The 20,224-nt window shown below is 36.4% G+C and overlaps 4 protein-coding genes across 4 annotated transcripts; 3 read left to right on the top strand and 1 right to left on the bottom strand.

The window, feature by feature from the left end:
• The first annotated feature begins 71 nt into the window (after positions 1-71).
• LOC108665076 (ATP-dependent RNA helicase has1) lies at positions 72-4,787 on the top strand. The gene is made up of 6 exons (XM_018151792.2): positions 72-214; positions 1,746-1,930; positions 2,506-2,660; positions 3,128-3,284; positions 3,857-3,988; positions 4,296-4,787. The coding sequence occupies exons 1-6, from the start codon at positions 193-195 to the stop codon at positions 4,743-4,745; spliced, it is 1,101 nt and encodes a 366-aa protein (XP_018007281.1). The 5' UTR covers positions 72-192; the 3' UTR covers positions 4,746-4,787.
• A 387-nt stretch (positions 4,788-5,174) lies between these two features.
• On the top strand, positions 5,175-11,009 carry LOC108665080 (jmjC domain-containing protein 8-like). Its single transcript, XM_018151799.2, has 7 exons — positions 5,175-5,422; positions 6,156-6,260; positions 6,752-6,800; positions 7,273-7,438; positions 7,810-7,968; positions 8,427-8,590; positions 9,244-11,009. The coding sequence occupies exons 1-7, from the start codon at positions 5,274-5,276 to the stop codon at positions 9,325-9,327; spliced, it is 876 nt and encodes a 291-aa protein (XP_018007288.1). The 5' UTR covers positions 5,175-5,273; the 3' UTR covers positions 9,328-11,009.
• Positions 11,010-11,501: 492 nt separating this feature from the next.
• Positions 11,502-13,175, bottom strand: LOC108665079 (putative transferase CAF17 homolog, mitochondrial). The gene has a single exon (XM_018151798.2). The coding sequence runs from the start codon at positions 13,113-13,115 to the stop codon at positions 12,033-12,035; it is 1,083 nt and encodes a 360-aa protein (XP_018007287.1). The 5' UTR covers positions 13,116-13,175; the 3' UTR covers positions 11,502-12,032.
• A 2,504-nt stretch (positions 13,176-15,679) lies between these two features.
• Positions 15,680-19,843, top strand: LOC108665077. The gene is made up of 5 exons (XM_018151793.2): positions 15,680-15,796; positions 16,535-16,586; positions 17,614-17,696; positions 17,971-18,165; positions 18,829-19,843. Exons 1-5 carry the CDS (start codon positions 15,734-15,736, stop codon positions 18,883-18,885), a joined length of 450 nt encoding a protein of 149 aa, XP_018007282.1. The 5' UTR covers positions 15,680-15,733; the 3' UTR covers positions 18,886-19,843.
• Positions 19,844-20,224: the final 381 nt, after the last annotated feature.

Genomic DNA, 20,224 nt, shown 5'->3' with positions numbered 1-20,224 from the left:
CCATGGCTAAATTTGATGTATGCTTTCCGTTTTTCCGGATCCGATTTTTAGACATGTTTTTGCTAAAAATTGTTAGCGGCGTGAGGGTTGTCGCGTGGTTTGTGTGATCATCTAGAAAAAAATTGAAATCTTGCATAGCCAAAGCATAGAACAATTATTCTTTTGTGTTTCGTGGTATATTTCGTTGTTCATATGATGGATAGTATTTGTTTTGGTGAGTATTAAAAATAAAGGTCTTGTTAGTTAACCTTTTGGTCATTTTGCTTTAGAAATTACTGAGGGAGGAAATAAAATTCAAATTTAATGTGTAGGCTTCCTCGATAGCTATATAGCGTTTTTAGTCCATAGCATCTTCATTCTTCACTACTACTGAGACAGTGCTCAAGTTTGTGTATTTTATATTTATGTAATGTATTATTATTATTATTATTGAACCTCAGGCAGAAGATCACTGAAATTGCAGGTAAAAAATAATTGTTTCAAAAGTGAATTTCAGAAATGGTTGGTTAAAATTTACTGTTTTTCTCATTTTTTACTGAAAAGGTTAGGGAAATGTTGGAATGGGTGAAATTTAATTTAATTTAATTCAATTTTAATTTAGGGTAAATGCGGTATATTCCGACACTTTAAGGACGCATCGAGAAATGAAAAACTCTAAAAAAAAAACCGTATGCGTTACGTAAGTTCTGTTGCCTTCACATGACTCTCAAAACACTTCACTACGCGTCAGCAACAATGAAACGTCACAAAATGTTGCCATATTTATTAAAAAGCCTTTAGAATGGAAACCTACCAAATCCCTATATTCTGTCACTTTGTGTGGCAACATCCGACACGTGGTGAGTCGTATTGCGTCAGCGCTTCAAATTTAACTGATCCGTATTGCCGACATCCACGAGTTCGAATTCCGTTTGCTGTGTGAGCTGTATTGGGATACAACACGGCTTTGAATTAGAACACTAACGAATATTGAACACTACTTAATTACGTTTTAATTTTATTCAGTATTTGGTAGAGCCATGTCAACTGTCAAATTTGACACATTTTTCGATGATCTCACCACGTGGCATGCATTGTCTCTCTTTGGATCTCAATATTTTCCCACTAGATGGCCAAGACCTAGTGTTTTTGCAGTATTTCGACACGCAAATGTATGACGTCACCATTTCAACCATCAATGAACACATGGAACTAAAACAAAGCTTAATACAAAGGAAAAACTTGAGAAGTGACGGAATTACCTACGATGTCGGAATATACCGCGTTTACCCTAAATTTAATTTTTTAAAAATTCTAATTTTTAACTTGAGCTTGACTGTTTTCTGCTTCATTTCTTAGTTTAGTTTTTATATTATGGCTGTCAACAATATTGGGAAGAATCTTCTATAGTTATCCAGTAAAACAATTTTTATGAAAATTTTGAAGTTTACAGATAAAAATGTAGGTAATGTTAATCTCAGTTTTCAGAAAGAAATTAGCCAAGGACCATAAAATTGGGTTAAATTTATTGCAAGCGCAGGCATTCTTATCTTATCTCATTTATGGTTGTTGTCGCAGAATTTTCAAGTTTCAAAGAAAAAATTGTAAAGTGCATGGCAGACCAAAATCAATCTAAAATATTTTAGCAAATTTTTACAGCTTGGTGGTTTAAAAGATTATTCCACTTGGAATTAAAAAACTTCTAGGGTAAACGCGGTATATTCCGACACATTAAGGATGCATCATTCATTAACATCTGTTTCCAGGCTATGCTGTATGTCCTGTTGATCAGCGGGTGGCTCTGCTCACTGAACTAGTGTCAAGATATTGGGACGCAAAAGAAAAATCCTGGAGCAAAAAGGTCATCATTTTATTTCACCATGACAACTGTACAAAGTTCTTTGTTGAGCTTTTCTCTAGACTCAAAGGGCTCCCAGTTATGCCATTGTTGGTGAGTTTTAACAAATTAATTTTTTCTGTATCCAAGTTTTTAGAATTCAGAATTGAAGTAATTTAATTCCTCACATTTTTTTGTAAAATGGTTGAATTTTAAAACTTGTACACCACCTTTTTTTTATAGTTATGAATTTTCCATGTATGACTGGTTAAAGACCATAAATAGGTATGGGATTATCCTTTTAGATTTTCTTTCAACCTTAGATATTAATATGAAAACTCAAGTCAATCCAGATGGTCCTTATTCTTTCAAGTAGTAAAGTTCCATTGTATGTTGTTTCTGATTATTCTTGAAAAATTTATATTAAACAACTTTCTGAAAAACTCATTCATCATTTGTTTAATTTATTTTTTTTTTGTTTGTTTCTATTACTTGCTGTTATCACACTCTTGTGTTAATACCTTAATCAGAATTTATTGTTATTTTTTTATTATTATTAGTATATTAGTGAAAAGAAATTAGTAATATAGTAATATTAAAAAAGACATACCTATAATAAATAATAAAACCGATTGAGATAATTAATATATTTGCTGATATAAATTTAAACGCTATTGCATTTTTATCAGAAACCCCAATTAACTGCCAAAGGCGGCCTAGACGACTACACATTTTTCTGTGACGCTGAAACTGGCATGCTGGCCACCACCCCCCAGACAGCTCAGTGTCTTCCTGACCTCAGAGCTAATATCATCATCCAGTATGATCCTCCTTCCTCTGTTGAGTGAGTTATTTATTATTCAATATTTTGTTATTTGGGATAAATAATTTTTTACTTGATTCATTTTCAATAAATTTAAATTGGTGGTTAGAAGGTTTTTAACAATTTTCATGGCCTTTTGAAAACTTTTTTTGTTGATTTAGATAAACCACTAGATGCTTTGAATGTTATAACAACATAAATATAAAAATTACTGAATTATTTCTAAGTTGTATAAAGTTGTACCTTTTCAGCCTTTCTTGTGTCAATTGAAAGTTCTCCTTACTGTATCATGTATAAGAAACTTTAAGAAACCATAATTAGTCGGGATTCCGGGATCCCTTTGATTTGCAAATCAATTTATTGATTCCACTCATCACTGCACCACTTCTCTTTTATTTGATAAGAAATATTCTATCATATGTTTCTTAGAATAGGGATGAAATTTGTATTCCTTCACATTTTGTATTCATTTTCCCTTGTATTTCCAGAATAGTCACCCAGCTGGCCACGTACTGTTCTACCTACCTGATGTTTCTGCGTCCGACTGAAGTTGGCTTTATTGGCCACCTCAAGGATGAAGCTGGGCTCAAGTTTGAGGAGCGATTCATCCCATGGGATCATGTCCCAAAACTTCCAACTATTGAGGTAAATCTTTTATTCCTGAATTCTTCCTTTTGCTTTGTACATCTGATTGTGAGTATATAAATTCTTTCTACTAGTATATATTTGAACCTAAAAGGCCTGAAATGATGTACACTTTTGCCTGAATTAACACGTTGAGTGCGGTATGACCGACCGGGGTTGCCACATGACCTAAAAACGGCCAAGTCTGCTGATAAAAATGGCCTTAAATTCAATATTTACTAGTAAATTTGTAGTTTCCGCTGCAAAAATTAAATGATTCTTTTTCTTGTACTTTATAAAATTTAATAAGTACATACCGCCACCATAAATTTCTGCCAGCCAACACAATTGAGACAAACTAAGTCACGGAATTTTTGTCCGGAAAAAAAAGACCCTGCAGCCCACTGGTGGGTCATGCTGCAGTCAATGTGTTAGGTTGATTTCCACTGATTGATTTATTATTTGTGACCTGCAGTATAACTTTTAAATTTAACTATAAGTAGCATTTGGATGAAATATTATGGGACTTCGAGTAATTCTTTTACTAGATTACTTTTCCTTTATAACTTAATTGATAATTGTCTTCATTACAGCTGCAGAACTGGTATAAGACCTTCCACAGCATGAACCTGAACAGTAAAGCAGCATACAAAGCATACTTGGATTCGATTCGTGATCACCAACTACAAGAGTTCTTCAATATGAAGGATATTTTGCTGAAAGAAGTGAGCAAAACGACTTGAAGATTTGTAATATAAAGGACAACCTACACATTTCAAATTCAGACTTTATTTCACAACTTTTCACACTGTTTTCATTTAATCCTAGCATCTTCATTCATGATTCTAATTTTTAACTTAGTATTAATGTTTATATGGTTACTTCGATTCTTCCGGTGAAATTCTAAAATACCTACATTATTTTTTTGCATTAGGATGTTGCAATTGACGCTCCATGTAGGTGTAATTTTTTACAATATGTAGCCATTTGTTAACAATCATAAACTAATGATTGAAATAATTTTTATGATAGGTGGCTGAGGGCTTCTGTTTCGCCATCCCTCCCTACTATAAGCTGGTCAAAGAGACGCCTCGGTATGAACTGCAACTCAAAGCCAAGGAGCTGAAGAAAACTCAGCCACTGCCCTTCAACGCCCCGGTCATCAAAACAAGTTTCAAGAGGATCATCAGGGACCACGACTCTGACCTCAAAGCTCGTAAGGAACTCAAGCGAAAGGCTAAGAAGAAGACCGTCATTGCCAGCGACAAGAATAAGAATTGGGTGCTTTCTGAAGGTGTTGTGTATAACCCCGATGGAACTGTGAGGCTGTCGAGAGACTCGGAGATGAAGTATAGCCTTACTAAGAACAAAATCAGAGTTAGCAAGGACAAAATGAAGGCCCTTAAGAAACAGCTGGACAATGTCCCTGGAATGAAGAAGAAAAAGCAGTTGCTAAAGAAAATGAAGAGAAATCGCCGATAAGAGCTTATTTAGAGTTTGAAAGTACAATAGGGAATTACAAAATTTTGTTTATGTGTCCTTCCCGAAAAAATTTATTACTAGCTGTGAACTTACGTCCATATGAATGAACTAACATCTGACCGTCCTAATGAGGCAGATGCAATACTTTTCTTCTTTATGCCCCCAGGGGGATGTTGGCGACATTCCAACATCTTGGGGGAGTTGCTACAAACCCCGGGCATTTCCCGAGTAGCTTCTTTTAATGTAAATACCGCATATTACATTTCTTATTTCAGAGTGATGAATTGTGGAATATTTGAATAAGTCCTCCAGCTCCAATCATTAGTACGTTTTCTGTTTTGGCTTGGCCATGTTTAGGAAGTTTGTTCCATGACGATAGTATTTTGAAGTCAAAAAGCTATTGCCTGTGAAGCATATTATAAAAATACGTAGCACATAATTGAGTAAATGGTTTTACCTTCCAGATAGGCCAGTACCGTACAATTGAGCCGTTATGCTGTAATCTGTCCTCTCCCAAAAAGGGCGAAGATGATCTCTATTATTTATTTAATTGTAACTTCGCTGTTGGTTGGTCACACACTCGGGACGTTGCATCACCACAATAGAAAACCACCGCCGCAACCTCCAGTCACCAGATTTCTTGACTTCATCTTGCCTGACTCGGACGATGGTGGCTGGTGAGAACTGAGCCTCATGCTTATCCAAATATTTTTAAAGTTATAATTCTACTGGGGGCCGGGCCCGTACTATCAACAATAGTTCGTAACTTCGTCTTCCAATCACTGGCTAACAGCTTATAAAGTTAAAGCCACGAATCACAAAATTTTATTTGTAAGAGTTTTTATAGCTACGGAACTTGATAGTGAAAATCAAATGACCTTGATAGCATCTCTAAATCCTCACTAATTACGTGAATATATTTGCATAGGTATTTATTGATATTCCTATCGACTTTAAGATCGTTTTTGAAATACAGGTAAGGTAGATTTCAACACCCCCTTGAATGGTTCCACCATAGCCTTGCTATGAGAGTAGATGAATGCACCGTTACAATCGTATCTAGTCTCTGTACATTTGTACCATGTACTTTTTTTATCCGTTCCCATCCTTTCTTGTATCAATTTATTTTTTCGCTTGCTATTAGGTAATCTTTTATGTCACGTGCCCTCGAAGTTCGCTTGAACCAGACGCCATGATAAATACCGGACAGAAAATAATAAGAATACCATACTATGCAACACTATACCATACAATGCTATACTATACAATACTATACTACCACCTGGGTGTCGGACAGCGCAGGCAGTATGAGGTCAGGGTGCGTGTGCACACACGCCGATAATAATAACGATAAACGCTTCGTACAATAATAATAATAACAAGTGTTCACTCCTCACTCGTGCCCTGCAGGGATGTCCTGGCAGACGACAGCTCACTGAGACTGGCCGCCCCGGGCCCCTGCACCGTCGACGTTCGTCATGCCAGGGACCTCACCCAGCAGCAGTTCCTGGAGACGTGCGTTCTAAATTCCTGCTTGAATTGATAATATTTAATTATTGTATTAAAATCTAATCATTTTCAGTCTTATTATGTATTTTTTTGAGGGAGGGGTGTCCAAAGTTCAGTTGAATGCTATTTACAGATAAAAATGTTGGCTTAGATTATATGCAACAATTCGTTAAGAGAAAATTTCTGGAGAAAAACTTTCCATAGATTGCTACTAGCTTGTTGATGAAATGCGAGTGAATGATATTATAACTTCACATGAAGTTAGAGAGCAATTTAGTGTAACATTGTTTGTGATTCTATTTCATTTTGCTTGACGCCATATTGAAGTACTACTATTAAGGGGTTTGATTCACTTGGTATGCTCATTTCTGGAGCGTTAGTCTTTATTACGTACGTATCCTCCAACTCCTCGAAAGAGCATTCAAGTTGGTATTGAACTGTATTAATTTGTTGTCTTTTACGATATTTGTTAATTAATTAATTATTTGTAATTACAGATACGCTTACAATGCGCCTGTGATAATCGTTGGGGCTTCTGATAATAAAGTGAGTTCCCTGAAGTTACTGAACCCATGAGCCGTACGAGTGAAGCATTTGACGAGCTGCTTAATCATTATTCTAGCAGTGAGAGTATTTCAATCATGAGGGTAAATTGTTCAGTACGTGCAGTATAAATTAAATATATCAAGTAAAATGATGTAAAACGAGTCGGAAGTGTCGACATTTAAACATTACATCTCTACATTTTGTATTGGAGACAAGAATAGCGTAAAACCTTCGTTCCGAATAGCAACAAATCGAGACAACTTTTAATTTTCTTGAAAAAATTTGAACAATACCGAAACGTTCTTAACGATTGGGTGCGGTGGTGCTACACATACAATTTTCAAAATTTGTTTTCTTATCTCACCATTTTTTACAAGAGATTTCTTTTTGATGTTCCGATTCAGTTTAAGAAAACGATTCCGCAGCATGACAGTTAATTTGCATTTTTCACGGGGCATTTTCGATTGTGCAGGATTTCCGCGCTCTGACAAGACGGTCGTCTCTGTTGTCATGGCTGGGGGAGAGCAAGGTTCGTTTGAGCTCCGCCAACACCTACAGCTACGACAAGCGTGACGTCACATTCAGCACCTACTGCCACCAGCATATGAAGCCCCAGTCTCTGCAGACACTAGCTAACGGTACCGACTCAGCCTTCAACTCATCAGTGATTCGTTGATTTTTAAAATTAGTTTGCAGTATTAATCCTAAATTTATATTTTATAACACATAAGTGCTCGTTCCTTGGCAAATTTAGTTAGAATCCATGAATCCTTCATTATACAGTTATTCGGTGCTGTAAAAATCTGGATAATGTACTGGAGGAATCATGATCTGTACATTGGATAGCGCGTTTCCCTATTAAAAACGATCTAAACGTATAAGTGGCTTTTTTATACTATCATTTTCATCCATCGGCCATTTGAGACATTACCTTACCTTTTCACGGATATTTATTTCCGTTCACTTTTTTGAGTTGCTAAGTTATTTCTGCGTTATTTTGTGTGAACAGAAACGTTCTACCTGTTCGGTGATCACTCACATCCCCAATGGCTCTCGCTCCTCGAGGACTACAACATCCCGCCCTACTCCCTGCCTGGCCACTCCCCAATGCTGAGCTTTGGTGTCGCGGGGCCGGGCTCTGGAGTGCCCTTCCACTTCCATGGACCGGGTACGACCGAGTGCAAACTTGGGGACATATGTTCTCTACCTCCACAAACGTAGTTGAACTTAAAGTTGGTTGACTCCATCAACATTGTTGAACCTAAAGATAGCAAGGTAACGATAACGTTTATTAGAAATAGGATTGGACGTAGAAACATTTATATCTCAAGCTAAATACGAAGAATGACGTTTTTTTAAAAACTTTCGGGTGCAGGATCATTTAAATTTTGAATCCATACAGAGCAGTTTGTTAATTATAAACAGTTTGGGATGCAGGGAGTCAGGGACATATATTGTTCAACTTGATTACATATAAGAACGTTTATTAAACCTGGTCACACTGCAAAAGTACAGTTGTATGTAAACTCGGTAAGATTATGACTTTGTATACGGTAATTATACAGTTCAAGAAGGGTTAAGAATGGTTTTGTATCCATGAACATTTATAATTGAAATTAAAAACAGGTTTTGCGGAGACGATCTGGGGTCGCAAGCGATGGTTCCTCGCACCGCCCGATGCAGCACCCATCTTCAACCCAAATAGGACGACGCTGCAGTGGCTGCTGGAGGACTACCCCAAAGGGCCTCCCCTAGAGAGCATGCTTGAGTGCACGCTCAACCCTGGCGAGGTTAGTTCTGGCTTCATGTATTTATTGACACTCAAACGGGGCCAAGTTTAGCCTCAATGTCTATTGATAGACCAAGTTGGCCTCAACGTCAACCAAAACAAAGTTGGCTGCGTGTTTTCGTTCTTAACCCTCTACCGCCTGACAAGAGTAACCGGAGCAATATTGTCACAAGCCTACTTCCCAAAAAGGATACGTTCTAGTGAGCGCATTATGACTTGCATTGATGGTTGCCGCCACGTACGATAACTTTAACATGTTCTCTGTTGCGTACCAACGTATTCAGGTTGCTACACTCAATAGTTTATGTATAATTAAGTTGAAAGTTATGTTCCCGGAGAGTGACATACGGCGGTAGAGGGTTAACTGCTTTCTGTAAGATGCCTATTATTTAATGAACGAATTAAATCTTCTGATTGCAGTTGAAGATGATAACAGGCTTGCAAGGTGTTCAATAGATATTCTAATCGTGGATTCTCAAGAGATCGTATTTTTTTCTATCATGGTATATATTTTTTATAATTGTATCTAAAACTAATAATTTTTTTAGCATTACAGCATTTTCATTGTCTACGGCCTTGTATACGTAACCGTGTATAAAACGTGTATAATAATGAAGCGATTGCTATTGAATAACGACATTTTTTTTTGTTCAGCTGGTGTACTTCCCTGACCGCTGGTGGCACGCGACGCTCAACATCGACCCCTGCGTCTTTGTGTCTACTTTCCTAAGTCCCTAAGGCCATCAAATATTTAGAAGGAAATAACCAATAGAGAAGCTCTCGGCTGTAAAAGTCGCCGTTCCGTCACTCAAGCAAGTTGCAGATATTTACTTTTGATTTCTGTCGCATCCACGTCGCAGTCGTTCTGTGCCGATACATCTCGTTGTTGCTGCAGTCATTTAGTTCGGCTTTCGCTTTCTGTTCCAAGCCGCAGTCATTTAGTGCTGTGCGCTCATCCAAGTACCAGTCATTAACACTGCTTTGTTTATCTCATCCAAGCCGCAGTCATTTAATACTGATTTCTCTCATCCAAGCCAGATTCACAGAGTACTGGTCTGCATTTACTGCGGTAATTTTGCAGTTCTGCCTCTAATAATAATGGTTGGAGATCTTGTTGTTCATCAGTTTATGATAATTTTATGCTTCTTTTTGACGAGATTTTTTATTAGTAACTTTTCGCAATGGCAAATGATTTTGAGAAAAAATCTAGTGATCAGTTTGTTAAGTATGTAAGTGTGATAGCAATAGTGAGGTTTCTGCACACATAAAAATATTTTCACACTCGTATCAGCATTGAGTAAAGATTAAAGAATAATAAGTCAATCGTACAGAACGAATTTAAATGTCAACAATCTTTCTGAAAGGCATTAAGTCAGGAATGATGATGTAAATTAAGTGACGTCCCGGACTGATCATGGTTTGTGGAAAGTAGTTAAGTGCTTTCCAGCCTTTTGATATAGTATTAATATATTTTGCGTGTGTGTGTGTTATGGCTACTTTTATCTAAATATTCACAGATCGTGCTAGTATTTCGTGTGGCATTTAATGTTTCCGTCCCGATGACCAAGTTTCAGAAACTTGTGATTGTGTGGAGTTGTAGTCGTTATTTTGTATATCACTAATTATGGTGAATGTTTGTTCCGGAATCTTGTATTGTGCAATTGAGGTTAACCGTAGGAGATAAATATCAGATAGGAGATAAATTTGTTAGAGGCTTCTGCATGAATTCTTTCGATAACATTGATTTTCAAAATTCTTGCAGTGATTGTGGATTTTTTTTGAGCTAATTTCCACACTACGGTTATCTCCTAACTGTTACATTTATCTAGGTTCTTTTGTGTACCTGAAACAGACATTCCACTCTGGGCATTTCATTGACAATATCCGTTGTCCATTTATTCACGGTGATCCGTATATTACAGATGTTTATTATTTAACTATCTCTGAGATGGTGTATGTTCCGTGGCTCAATCGTGGGAGGATCTTTGACTCTATACAAAGAGATCCACATTTTCTCTACGAAATCTTAGTATTACGTTGTATTGTATTTTTATAGATTAAATGGTCGTTGTTTTTCGCTAATATACAATTCAAATTTAATGAATGCCACGAAAGTGCTTCTCTGTGACTGTGAGACACCATTGTTATTAATAATTACACTTAATAATTTCAATCGTTTTACTGACATGCTGGACATATAGATTTTTAAATTTAAGAAATTCGACTCATCATGTCAATGGCATAAAATACTCTCATTAAAATTTTGGCACGAACTGGAGGAAAATAAAAAAATTAGTTCACTAACAATTCTATGTGTCGAGTCTATTCTTTTTTCTTACTGTAATAATTATTTCCCTTCCACATTGTTCCACGGATGAATTAGCTTAAAATAAATAGGGAATAGAAATAATTTTTCATTATTCAGCACAGATGAGCATTCTTGAAATAACACGCATTACACTCTCACTTCCTATCAGCACTTGAATCTAGACCAATTTATGAATTTTGTATACGATTATTTATTTATTTTAACCCTCATTTCAGTCGGCATTTCATGGATATTTTTGCGTGCACAGTTAAGGCAGAAGCGCTTGGAATAGAACACGCTGCAGTCGGGGCTTTGACACACACGCGCCGAGCACGCCACACAGTGACTACCTGTCACAGTGAAGCTGTCATTTCGTGCTCCACTGAACGGGTCTTCGATGACATAACAGTCTTCAAGAAAAACAATGTTCTTCAGGAAGCGAGGGTTGCGACCAAAATAGGCATAGCGTTCAGTAAGACCACAACAGCTGCATGAGAAGGTGCCTGCGTCAGATTCTGCGGCGTCCTTGGCGGTGGTATTCGTGGTGGCTCCGCCCTCAGTGGTGGTGGTGGTTGCATCGGGGTTTACTTGAGTCAAAGCCGACATAGCTTATTTTACACATTTGGTAAATAATACTCGACTCCTTAGAAAAAATTGCTGGAATCAACTTATAATATTTAATGTACGAAATCTCTGTGAACGATCTAAATGAGCAGGGAATGGTTCGCCACGTTCGTATCTGCAACACATGAAGTACATAAAGGTTAATTACTACGCGTATTTAACAACTATTAAACTTTTTGCAACATAGACACGTTTGGAGGCTCCCGAGTAAAAATTCTTAAAAATAGAAAAACTAAAATTGCCGACTAGAACACAAACACGAGATTAGGTGGAAAGTAGACTAACGTATCATCATAAATTATCGATTCTTCCTTTATATATGTTAGTTCCAGTGGTTTATCATTCAGAATATTGAAAATTGTCATCGTAAACCAGTAGCAGGAAAAATGATTCAGTGACAAACTACGAAAGTTGACATTTTCTTGTACAAACATTTGAGCCATGACTCCAATTAAGTCATTCAAGACATGACCATATTTATCATGAACCTCAAGCCCTCTAATGGGCGTCGTCACGTTTGTTTTGGCGCTTCAATAGGCCACCAGGCTGGTCGAAAGGTGGAGACAGGTAGCCCAGCCACCAACAGGTTACTTGCATCAGCAAGACACTCGGCAACCCGCAGTAGAGCTACGCCATACAACCCACAGTGCGCGCGCATACGCCCCACGGTCTTGCCCTTGCTGTTGACGATGCTAGTCTCGGCAGGGATCAAGTCAGTCGGTGCAGAGGAGAACACTAGAGGCAAGTAGCGCTTCCTGACAACGCCGGTATGGAACACGCGAGCTGTCAACTCTTGACCGATATAGCAGCCCTTATGGAAGCTGATGCCATGCAGGAAATCTACGTTGGCTTCCAGAGGCATCACGTCACCCAGAGGCAGTTCTTGAGAGCCTTCAGCTACACCGAGTTTATATCTGAAGCTCGTGAACGAATCCTCAGTCCCGTTTGTCAATTCCTGTACACATTCATGAGGCTCATAACCCACAGGTAGTAGAAGTTTGTGTCCTAAATAAGGCATTCGCGGATCTCTAACAATAATAGAATTGTCAGGGTTTGTTGTCAGTTCTAACGCATGCTTTGAGTCCACTTTGGGATTCAGGTATAAACACTCCAAGTCCACCTGGCGCATAGAACCAAAGTCTATTTCTGGATCATATAAAACCCAACACTTCTTATTTTCAACAACACTTATGTCAATTTTCTTCCGCAATCTGTACATTTTCAAATGTCTTTCTAATCTGTCAATATGTTTAAGTTCAATTTCGATGATATAATTCTCCACTGCATCCAAGGGGGACACTTCCTCCTGATTGTTGTAAATGATAACATCATGCAGTACTCTGCCTTGGGCATTGAGGACCATGGCATACATACTCAAGGCACCTTCCTTCAGGTGGTTCATGTCATTAGTTATGAGTCCCTGTAGGAAGCTGCTAGCATCAACACCGCGCACCTGCAGCAGTCCACGGTCAGTCCTATGAACACAGTGAAGCTGTCGCACATTTCTCAGAAATTCATGGCTTCTTCCTAAAATTTGCAATGAACTGCATATGCTTATATTACTCAATTTGCAAGATAGGAGCCTCAAAGCCATGTTTGGTAACTATGCAATTGAAAAGAAAGGGTGATGCAATTTTGTTACTTCTATACTAAAATCTGTGCAGAAGAAGAAAAATTTTATAGGTATATACTTTGCAACATGAATTAACAATTTGAAGGTTCACATTGGAAGAATTTACTAACTAACCCTTTTTTACTTTAAGAATGCTTAAATATTGCAACCAAAAAACATATTCAACAGTGAAATGAAAGACTTTTGGAGGACAAGTAAAACTTATATAAAGTGGACACTCACTACAGTAAAGTTTCAGGTGATTTTCATAGAAACATAGGCAAAAATGTGCCATTCCACTTATTATTTTCATAGAATAGAATAGAAGTGTTGGCACTGAAGAAATAGGCCCATGCCCCATGGCATGAGCTATTAAAACAGGTGAAATTGTCAAAATTAATGGACATTTTTCTCTCATTCATGGGTGGCCATTTCTCTAGTATAGTAAGCAGATATTTGCACTTGACTTGCTACTTGTCAATAAAGACTATTTAATTTGATACTCACAAAAGCGCTATGGACGTATTTGGATCATGTTATGAAGTTTTGATATAGTTTCACAAAAAAATATAGGTCACATCACTTGTAGTACTAATTTGACACATAGTAACTAAAAAGCTTTTTCAATCATGCTAGAAAATTAAGAGAAAAGTAAATAATTAGATCATTTCTATTTATTTTAAAGGCCAGTGACAAGCCAGGCCAGGCAACACTGCAACATAAGTGCTATGGCACTATGCCGTATGCCCTATGGGAAATTCTAAAATAATAAATTTCTACTATTTCCATATGCAGCTACCTTATGCCCTTATTACATTCTAGAATCTAGAATGGCTGAATGAATAATAATCACTCAATGATGCCAGGGTCCAGAACTAAGATTAGCTAATGGCAATATTAATAAATTAATTACCATTATTTACCAAGTACCAATAGAACAGTACAGTACAAGTGTACATTATATGACATACTTCATACTAATTAAGTAGTAAGTACTACTAACCTCGTCTAACCAGTATAGAATCAATTCAATTAATTTCAATGCCAATAACCTTGTTGGCACAGTGGCACTGCTGCACTAAACTCGCAAGTCGCAAGCCTGGCGAGTGGCAGGCACTGACAGCCTTCAATAGAAACGATCTAGCCTAGTTTCTAAAAAACTGAACCACATCTTTCTTGCACGATCATAAATTCATAGCTAACAGCTTCATTGTCATCATGTATGTAATTTTCAAACCGACGAACTCTTAAAAATAAAAACCTTAGTTCTGACCCTGTGACCTATGATCAGTATTAAATGGTTTTTAAACGTCTCAGCTCTCTTTAATTCAAAATAATGGCTTGGAATTCTGAACATTTTCAGAAAGTAGCTATTGAATTTCGCCTATTACACTTACATCACAATATTCTCCAATTTCATTTCAGACGCTAATCAGCTGATGGCCTGATGCCGGCGGCGTGTTATTTCATGAAAATTAGACAACTAATAGTGCCGGCATGAGAAAGTTGCTATGAAATGTCGCTGAGAAAGACTTATACCGTGACAGATGCAGAATGATTATCTCCAATTAGTCTAATTGACACCAAATCCTTTAGCAACTATTTAATAAAATTAATATGTATCAGGAATCAAATTTCAAGTTTTCTTGGACACTGCTTGCTTCTCATGTTGTCGAAGCATGCATAAATATTTATATAAATCGGTATAATCCAGAATCCACACCACCCCGATATAGTTGCTGAAAATCTCTTTACCAAAATGTCTATTAATTTCGGTTTTAGAAGCTGGTATAGTTTTGAGGTATTAAAGTATCGATGTAAATAAAGCGTTATTGGTTTATTTGAGTTTCCAAGGCGTGGCGACGACACCTTTTAGAAGTGGTTGGTATCCATGCTAACCAACCCCCAACAACAACTTCCCAACCACTTTCCTCACTTAGTACTCAGTTCGGACAACATACGTTAGGATCTTTTTGCATTTTAAACAGCTTTGTTCAGTTATACTGTTCTCCGTAGGAGAATACAAAGTGTAAAACTTCCTTCTAAATGAGAATTGAACAAATTTTGATATTAAATTTTCATGCCAGATGATTTCATTTCAAAATTTTGATTAAGTAGAATCCGATATTTAGCTTATTCATGTAATATTTAGACTCTCTGAATATTATGTTCATGTTTAAATTCTTTCTCTCCAGAGATAAAAGTTCTCACGATAACGCATTGTGCGTAAACGCGTATATAATTAAAGAATGAGTCTAGTAAATATGTAAAATTGTTTTTATAAATCAATTCATGTCATGAATGATGACAACACGCTTTAATTCTTGAGTAATATAATTTATTTCATATATACATACATATATAGGAACTAAAGGGTTTCAAAATCATTGTCAAAAAGCATTTGCTTTAACTTAAAATGTATCATCGCATTTTTTAAAATCCCTCTTTTCTAAAAAGTTTATATATGTCAATAAATTTTAAATTAGAATATTATTAGGGGTAATTTATTCCAAAAAAGTGATTCAGGAATTAATTATTTATGGCTTCTGAATTTTGAAACACTTCTGAAGGATTAATCGTAAGTAAAAAAAACTTAAAATATGGGCTGTCCCTGCTGCTGCCAGACGTCCAGATGTTGCGAGGTGCTCGCTGCAGGGCTCGTGGTGAGTTCGTCAGCTCATTTGAGTCATTTTTAGAGCATTTTCTCATTTATGATAAAAAGGCGCTATTGTGCTTGGCATGTCCGTCCATCCGTCCGTCTGTCTGTCAGTCTGTCTGTCTGTCCGTCCGTGACTTCACGTTTTCGTCGTCGAGAAAATGCGCTCTTTGTCACTCACTGCAGTGAGGACCGAGTTACCTATATTTTTTTCAATGGTGCGAGCAGCATTTGAGCATCTGTTGCAAATCAGTTGAGCATCAGTTGAATATCAGTTTGGCATCAGAACTGTCAATGAACTTATTGCTCTATATATTAGTGCTATAAACAGGCTAACCTCACGTGATTAGATACATTGTTAATTAATTATAAATAAGATTGATAAAAAATTATCATATATTCAATGAAAACGAGTAATTATACCCGCTATTTTGTTTGATGGTATGGCTGATTGTAGAGATTGTCGTCAAAACGTTTGCGTTTCATTTTTTTTACCACAAAATTCACAATTATAAATTTCTTCGCTACTAAATTCTTATTTAATTATTGTTTTTGTACTAAATTTGATTACTTTTTTTGTCCTAAACTTCAGATAATTATTCTGGAATCGGTACAAGTTCACAATTAGCTGAAATTTACATTCTCATGGCAAGTGAAACAACAATGAATTTTATTCCTGTAATGGTATTCCTATTATTTTATTATATTATCGTATATTATATAACAATGAATAAAACCCCGACAGGTTGCCGGCATAGCTCGCTTGGTCTCACGGCCCTTCTTGGGAGACCTGGGTGGTGAGTTGATAGTTTCGGGCAATTTTGTTATCACTTTATTTTCCTCGTTAAATATGTAGATCGTGTAAACTGAATCGATTTCAGATTCATTAATTATGTTACGGCTGTCAATTCTTGACGGCCATGGTCATCGTCCTGGTTAGACTTTAAGGCAAAGCTTTTTCCCTTTAGTGACCATGTTTTTTGCGAGTTCAAAAATCACATTGCATAAGTATCACATGGCGGCAATTTATTATTCGAAAATAAATTTTTGATAGGCGACATATATATGACTACCTGGTCATAGCGCTGCCTAATTTTATAATCGATAAGTGAGATTTATGCTTGAAAAAAAAAATTTTAAAGCGCCTCACGTTCTTGCACTACGGACGCTAAATGATTATGGAAAGGAAGCGAGTCGGCATCAAGATTCGAGTTAATTTCTCACTATGAGATTTTTTAGGAAACAGCCAACACCGAGAAAAAGATTTTCTCCGACATAAAAATGATGTAAAATGAAAAATTCTCAGCTCGCTTAAGTTGATTTTTTTGCTATGAGTTGATTCCTTTCAATGAATTAGTTCTTTTCGATGATTTAATTCCTTTTGATGATTTGATTCCTTTCGATGAATTAGTTATTTTCGATGAATTGATTCTTTTCGATGAATTGATTTTTTCGATGAGTTGATACCTCTGTATGAATTGATTCCATTCGTCTACTTAAAATACTCAGATTGTAAATTTTTTGATACATGCACGCCTAAAAATGTTGCCTCAAAATCAAGTAAAATTATACTGTTGAGGCAAGGTGAAAAAAGTGTTTAAAAATAGTAATTTTAATTTGATTTGAAAATATCAAATTCTTAACTAAATATTTTTTCCTCCAAATTTGGTGACAAAAGAGGGAAATTTTATAATGAATAATGACACACAAATGAAAAAGTATACAATTTTTACTATCATTGGGCGCTTCAGGCTTTACTTCTACAATTCATATATGTTCAATTATCTTCCATATATATATTTATATATGTTCCATGAATTTCAGACACAAAGCTGGATGCTCTGGACATCGCTGTCTGCATCTTAGCCATCATTTTTGGACTCATCTTGAATTTCGGAATCAGATGGGTAAATTTAATCTAACTATTAATGTAGAAATCACTTATTATAAAGCATTAAATTTCAACACCATATTTCCAGCTCCAACGTTTCGATGAAATCAAGGTAATTCAGACGTTACACTCGAACGTTTAGTTTAGTAGGTTATATGCTTAGAAAATTTAACGAACATATGACTGAAATAAGAGCCTACTAAGATTCTAACGATATATTTGCAACAGTTGTATAATTAAAAATTAAATATTTGATGTTATTTACTGTCTTTCGCTTTATTTGGTCACAGGAACTTCCTTCGCTGTTGATACCGTTTTTGGTTGGCACGGTTCTCATGATGTTAACGACAGGCGCTTCTGCGATACTCGTCGTGTTTCTGTACTTATCTGACCCCCGCACGGGCTTCTTCTTGTCGATGCTGCTGCTCGTGTTACTCATAGGCTGCGCCAACGCGTACATCGCCGTCAGAACCCACTACAGTGACGTGAGTTACCTAGTAGGGCATCTGCCATAGTTGAACTAGTATATATTCATACTAGTATACATACTAGTATACATACTAGTATACATACTAGTATATATATTCAACCATGGCATCTGAAAAGCTAAGTCACTGAGTTGCGGCATTACTAAACATTGATCAGAAATTAGGATTATGAAGGTTGCAATGCGGTGGCACGGAAACGTTCAATCCAATCATCGTAACATTTACAATAAATCTTTGAAAAAATCCCAATCTCTAATCATAATCTGAAAAAATATTAAAATCGTTGAATTCAGTAATAGGTAATTTATTTCGGTTCAGTGCCAGTACACTGTGTTTTTTGCACTAGCATCCTTGAGTAAATCCAATATGAGTATATAAATTTCTATATATTGGTACAGTAAGGGAAAAGTTGTTGCGCTATGCAATTTCGATTAAAATATTTGAGGATGCTTCTTGTTGATGAAGGTGTCGATGGATCTCAGTTGCCACGGAAGATTTTTTTTATCACTAAAAAGCACGAAGAAGAATAAGAAACAAACATATTTGCTTATCAGTATAATTTCACCAAGTAATGAATAAACGTGATAAACTAACTAATTAAACTAACCTAAAGTTTATTAAACAATTGCTTGCCTATTTTATCATTTTTTTTATTTTCAGTTACAGGAGCAAATTGCCGAGAAAGAGGAAATGTACAAGAAAGAAGATGCTGAATAGAAAATACTTCAACTACGCTTCTGCAGGACCTTCGAATGTCTGTGGTGAACTATCCAAACATACACAGTTCACATGAGAGTTAATTTCCGTAAATATTCAAACACACACAGGAAGTAGTTCTGGCAGCGCATGCTGAACCCATAGGTAGTTTACAGGCTTCAGTCAACCTCAGGCATTCATGGTGTTTTTTAAGGCATTTGTAGTTAAATAATAGAAGTGTTTTCCGCAGAGTTCGGTCAAAGCTAAAAGTTTGCCTAACGGAAACGTACTTCGACGAGTTACTACGTAAATTATGTGCAATATGATACTGACTACAGTTTGCACACATGCCGAGTGCTTAAATTGCAATTTTCGTAAGACGTGAAGTGACAGATTAGGTGTTCGATGGACAGGTGTTGCACAAACAATGCCGGGAAATGAAGTTTTTAATCAATCACGGGCAAATTTTGAGAATACAGGCAAAACTGCAGTATAGTGAGTATACAGCTGTATAAAATTTTGTACGTATGAAAGCTGTCCACTAAATTTGAACTTTTTCATAGAGAATTAAGGAAATCACATGAGATAATTGATAAGGATGTAAGTCATCGACTCCTTGTGAATTCTGCCGCGGCAATCGTCCTTACCAAGTTACCACTACTAGCGAGATTAGTGCGCGTTCAACCTGTGCTGAGTGAGGTTGTCGAGTAAGTGTTCTCTGTCTTCTCAGCAACAGGTATTGTGAAGACCGCAACAGGTGGGAGGAGGAAGCTAGATTGAACTCAGGCTGAAAAAAGTCAGACTTTTGATCCCGCCATGAGTGAGAAATCAATATACTTCAGAATTCAATATGGCTGTTCGTTACACTGTAAATACTACAGCTGAACTTGAAACTTATTTGCTAAATCCTATAAATATTTCGAACTATTAAACTCAAAGTATCACTGAAAACATCTGTGTTCCACCGGGCAAAGTTGTAAGTACCTCAAATGTGTCTATTTTTTGCTATCAATAAATAGATGTCTATTTAAGATCATATATAAAACGTGTTTTAGTTTTAAAAATTGTATAAGACATGCAAAATTTTCTATGCTTGCTCTTGTTCACATTGAGTACGTATGTGCAAAATACTATGTAGGAAAAAAAGTATTTTTATTGAACGAAAATTGGGTAAGGGAAGTGGATAACTGGATATTTACAGCATCTCGTCAATTGATTTCTGCTTTTAGTAAAGATCAACTTAAATTTAATGAAATTTGGTTTTCAAACTTACTAATTTTAAATAACTTTATTGTTTCATAAGCATACAGATGTAAATGGACGTCCAACTAGTAATTTGGTTTGAAGGGCTTTACGGATT

The sequence above is a fragment of the Hyalella azteca genome, unplaced genomic scaffold (genome assembly GCF_000764305.2).
Source record: "Hyalella azteca isolate HAZT.00-mixed unplaced genomic scaffold, Hazt_2.0.2 contig5003, whole genome shotgun sequence".
NCBI classification, from domain to species: domain Eukaryota; kingdom Metazoa; phylum Arthropoda; class Malacostraca; order Amphipoda; family Hyalellidae; genus Hyalella; species Hyalella azteca.
The sequence above is the reverse complement of the archived record's forward strand: the minus strand, read 5'-3'. Positions and strand labels throughout refer to the sequence as shown.

What these genes read in the sequence shown, in the direction of transcription:
- LOC108665076 (XM_018151792.2), top strand. Translation starts at nt 193, where the DNA reads ATGATGGATAGTATTTGTTTTG. An exon ending in TCCCAGTTATGCCATTGTTG is followed by an intron (nt 1,931 to 2,505) that starts GTGAGTTTTAAC and finishes CATTTTTATCAG; the next exon opens with AAACCCCAATTAACTGCCAA. An exon ending in AGGATATTTTGCTGAAAGAA is followed by an intron (nt 3,989 to 4,295) that starts GTGAGCAAAACG and finishes TTTTTATGATAG; the next exon opens with GTGGCTGAGGGCTTCTGTTT.
- LOC108665080 (XM_018151799.2), top strand. Translation starts at nt 5,274, where the DNA reads ATGATCTCTATTATTTATTTAATTGTAACTTCGCTGTTGGTTGGTCAC. An exon ending in TCTGCAGACACTAGCTAACG is followed by an intron (nt 7,439 to 7,809) that starts GTACCGACTCAG and finishes TTGTGTGAACAG; the next exon opens with AAACGTTCTACCTGTTCGGT. An exon ending in CTTCCACTTCCATGGACCGG is followed by an intron (nt 7,969 to 8,426) that starts GTACGACCGAGT and finishes AATTAAAAACAG; the next exon opens with GTTTTGCGGAGACGATCTGG.
- LOC108665079 (XM_018151798.2), bottom strand. Translation starts at nt 13,115, where the DNA reads ATGGCTTTGAGGCTCCTATCTTGCAAATTGAGTAATATAAGCATATGC.
- LOC108665077 (XM_018151793.2), top strand. Translation starts at nt 15,734, where the DNA reads ATGGGCTGTCCCTGCTGCTGCCAGACGTCCAGATGTTGCGAGGTGCTC. An exon ending in CTTCTTGGGAGACCTGGGTG is followed by an intron (nt 16,587 to 17,613) that starts GTGAGTTGATAG and finishes CATGAATTTCAG; the next exon opens with ACACAAAGCTGGATGCTCTG. An exon ending in TGAATTTCGGAATCAGATGG is followed by an intron (nt 17,697 to 17,970) that starts GTAAATTTAATC and finishes ATTTGGTCACAG; the next exon opens with GAACTTCCTTCGCTGTTGAT.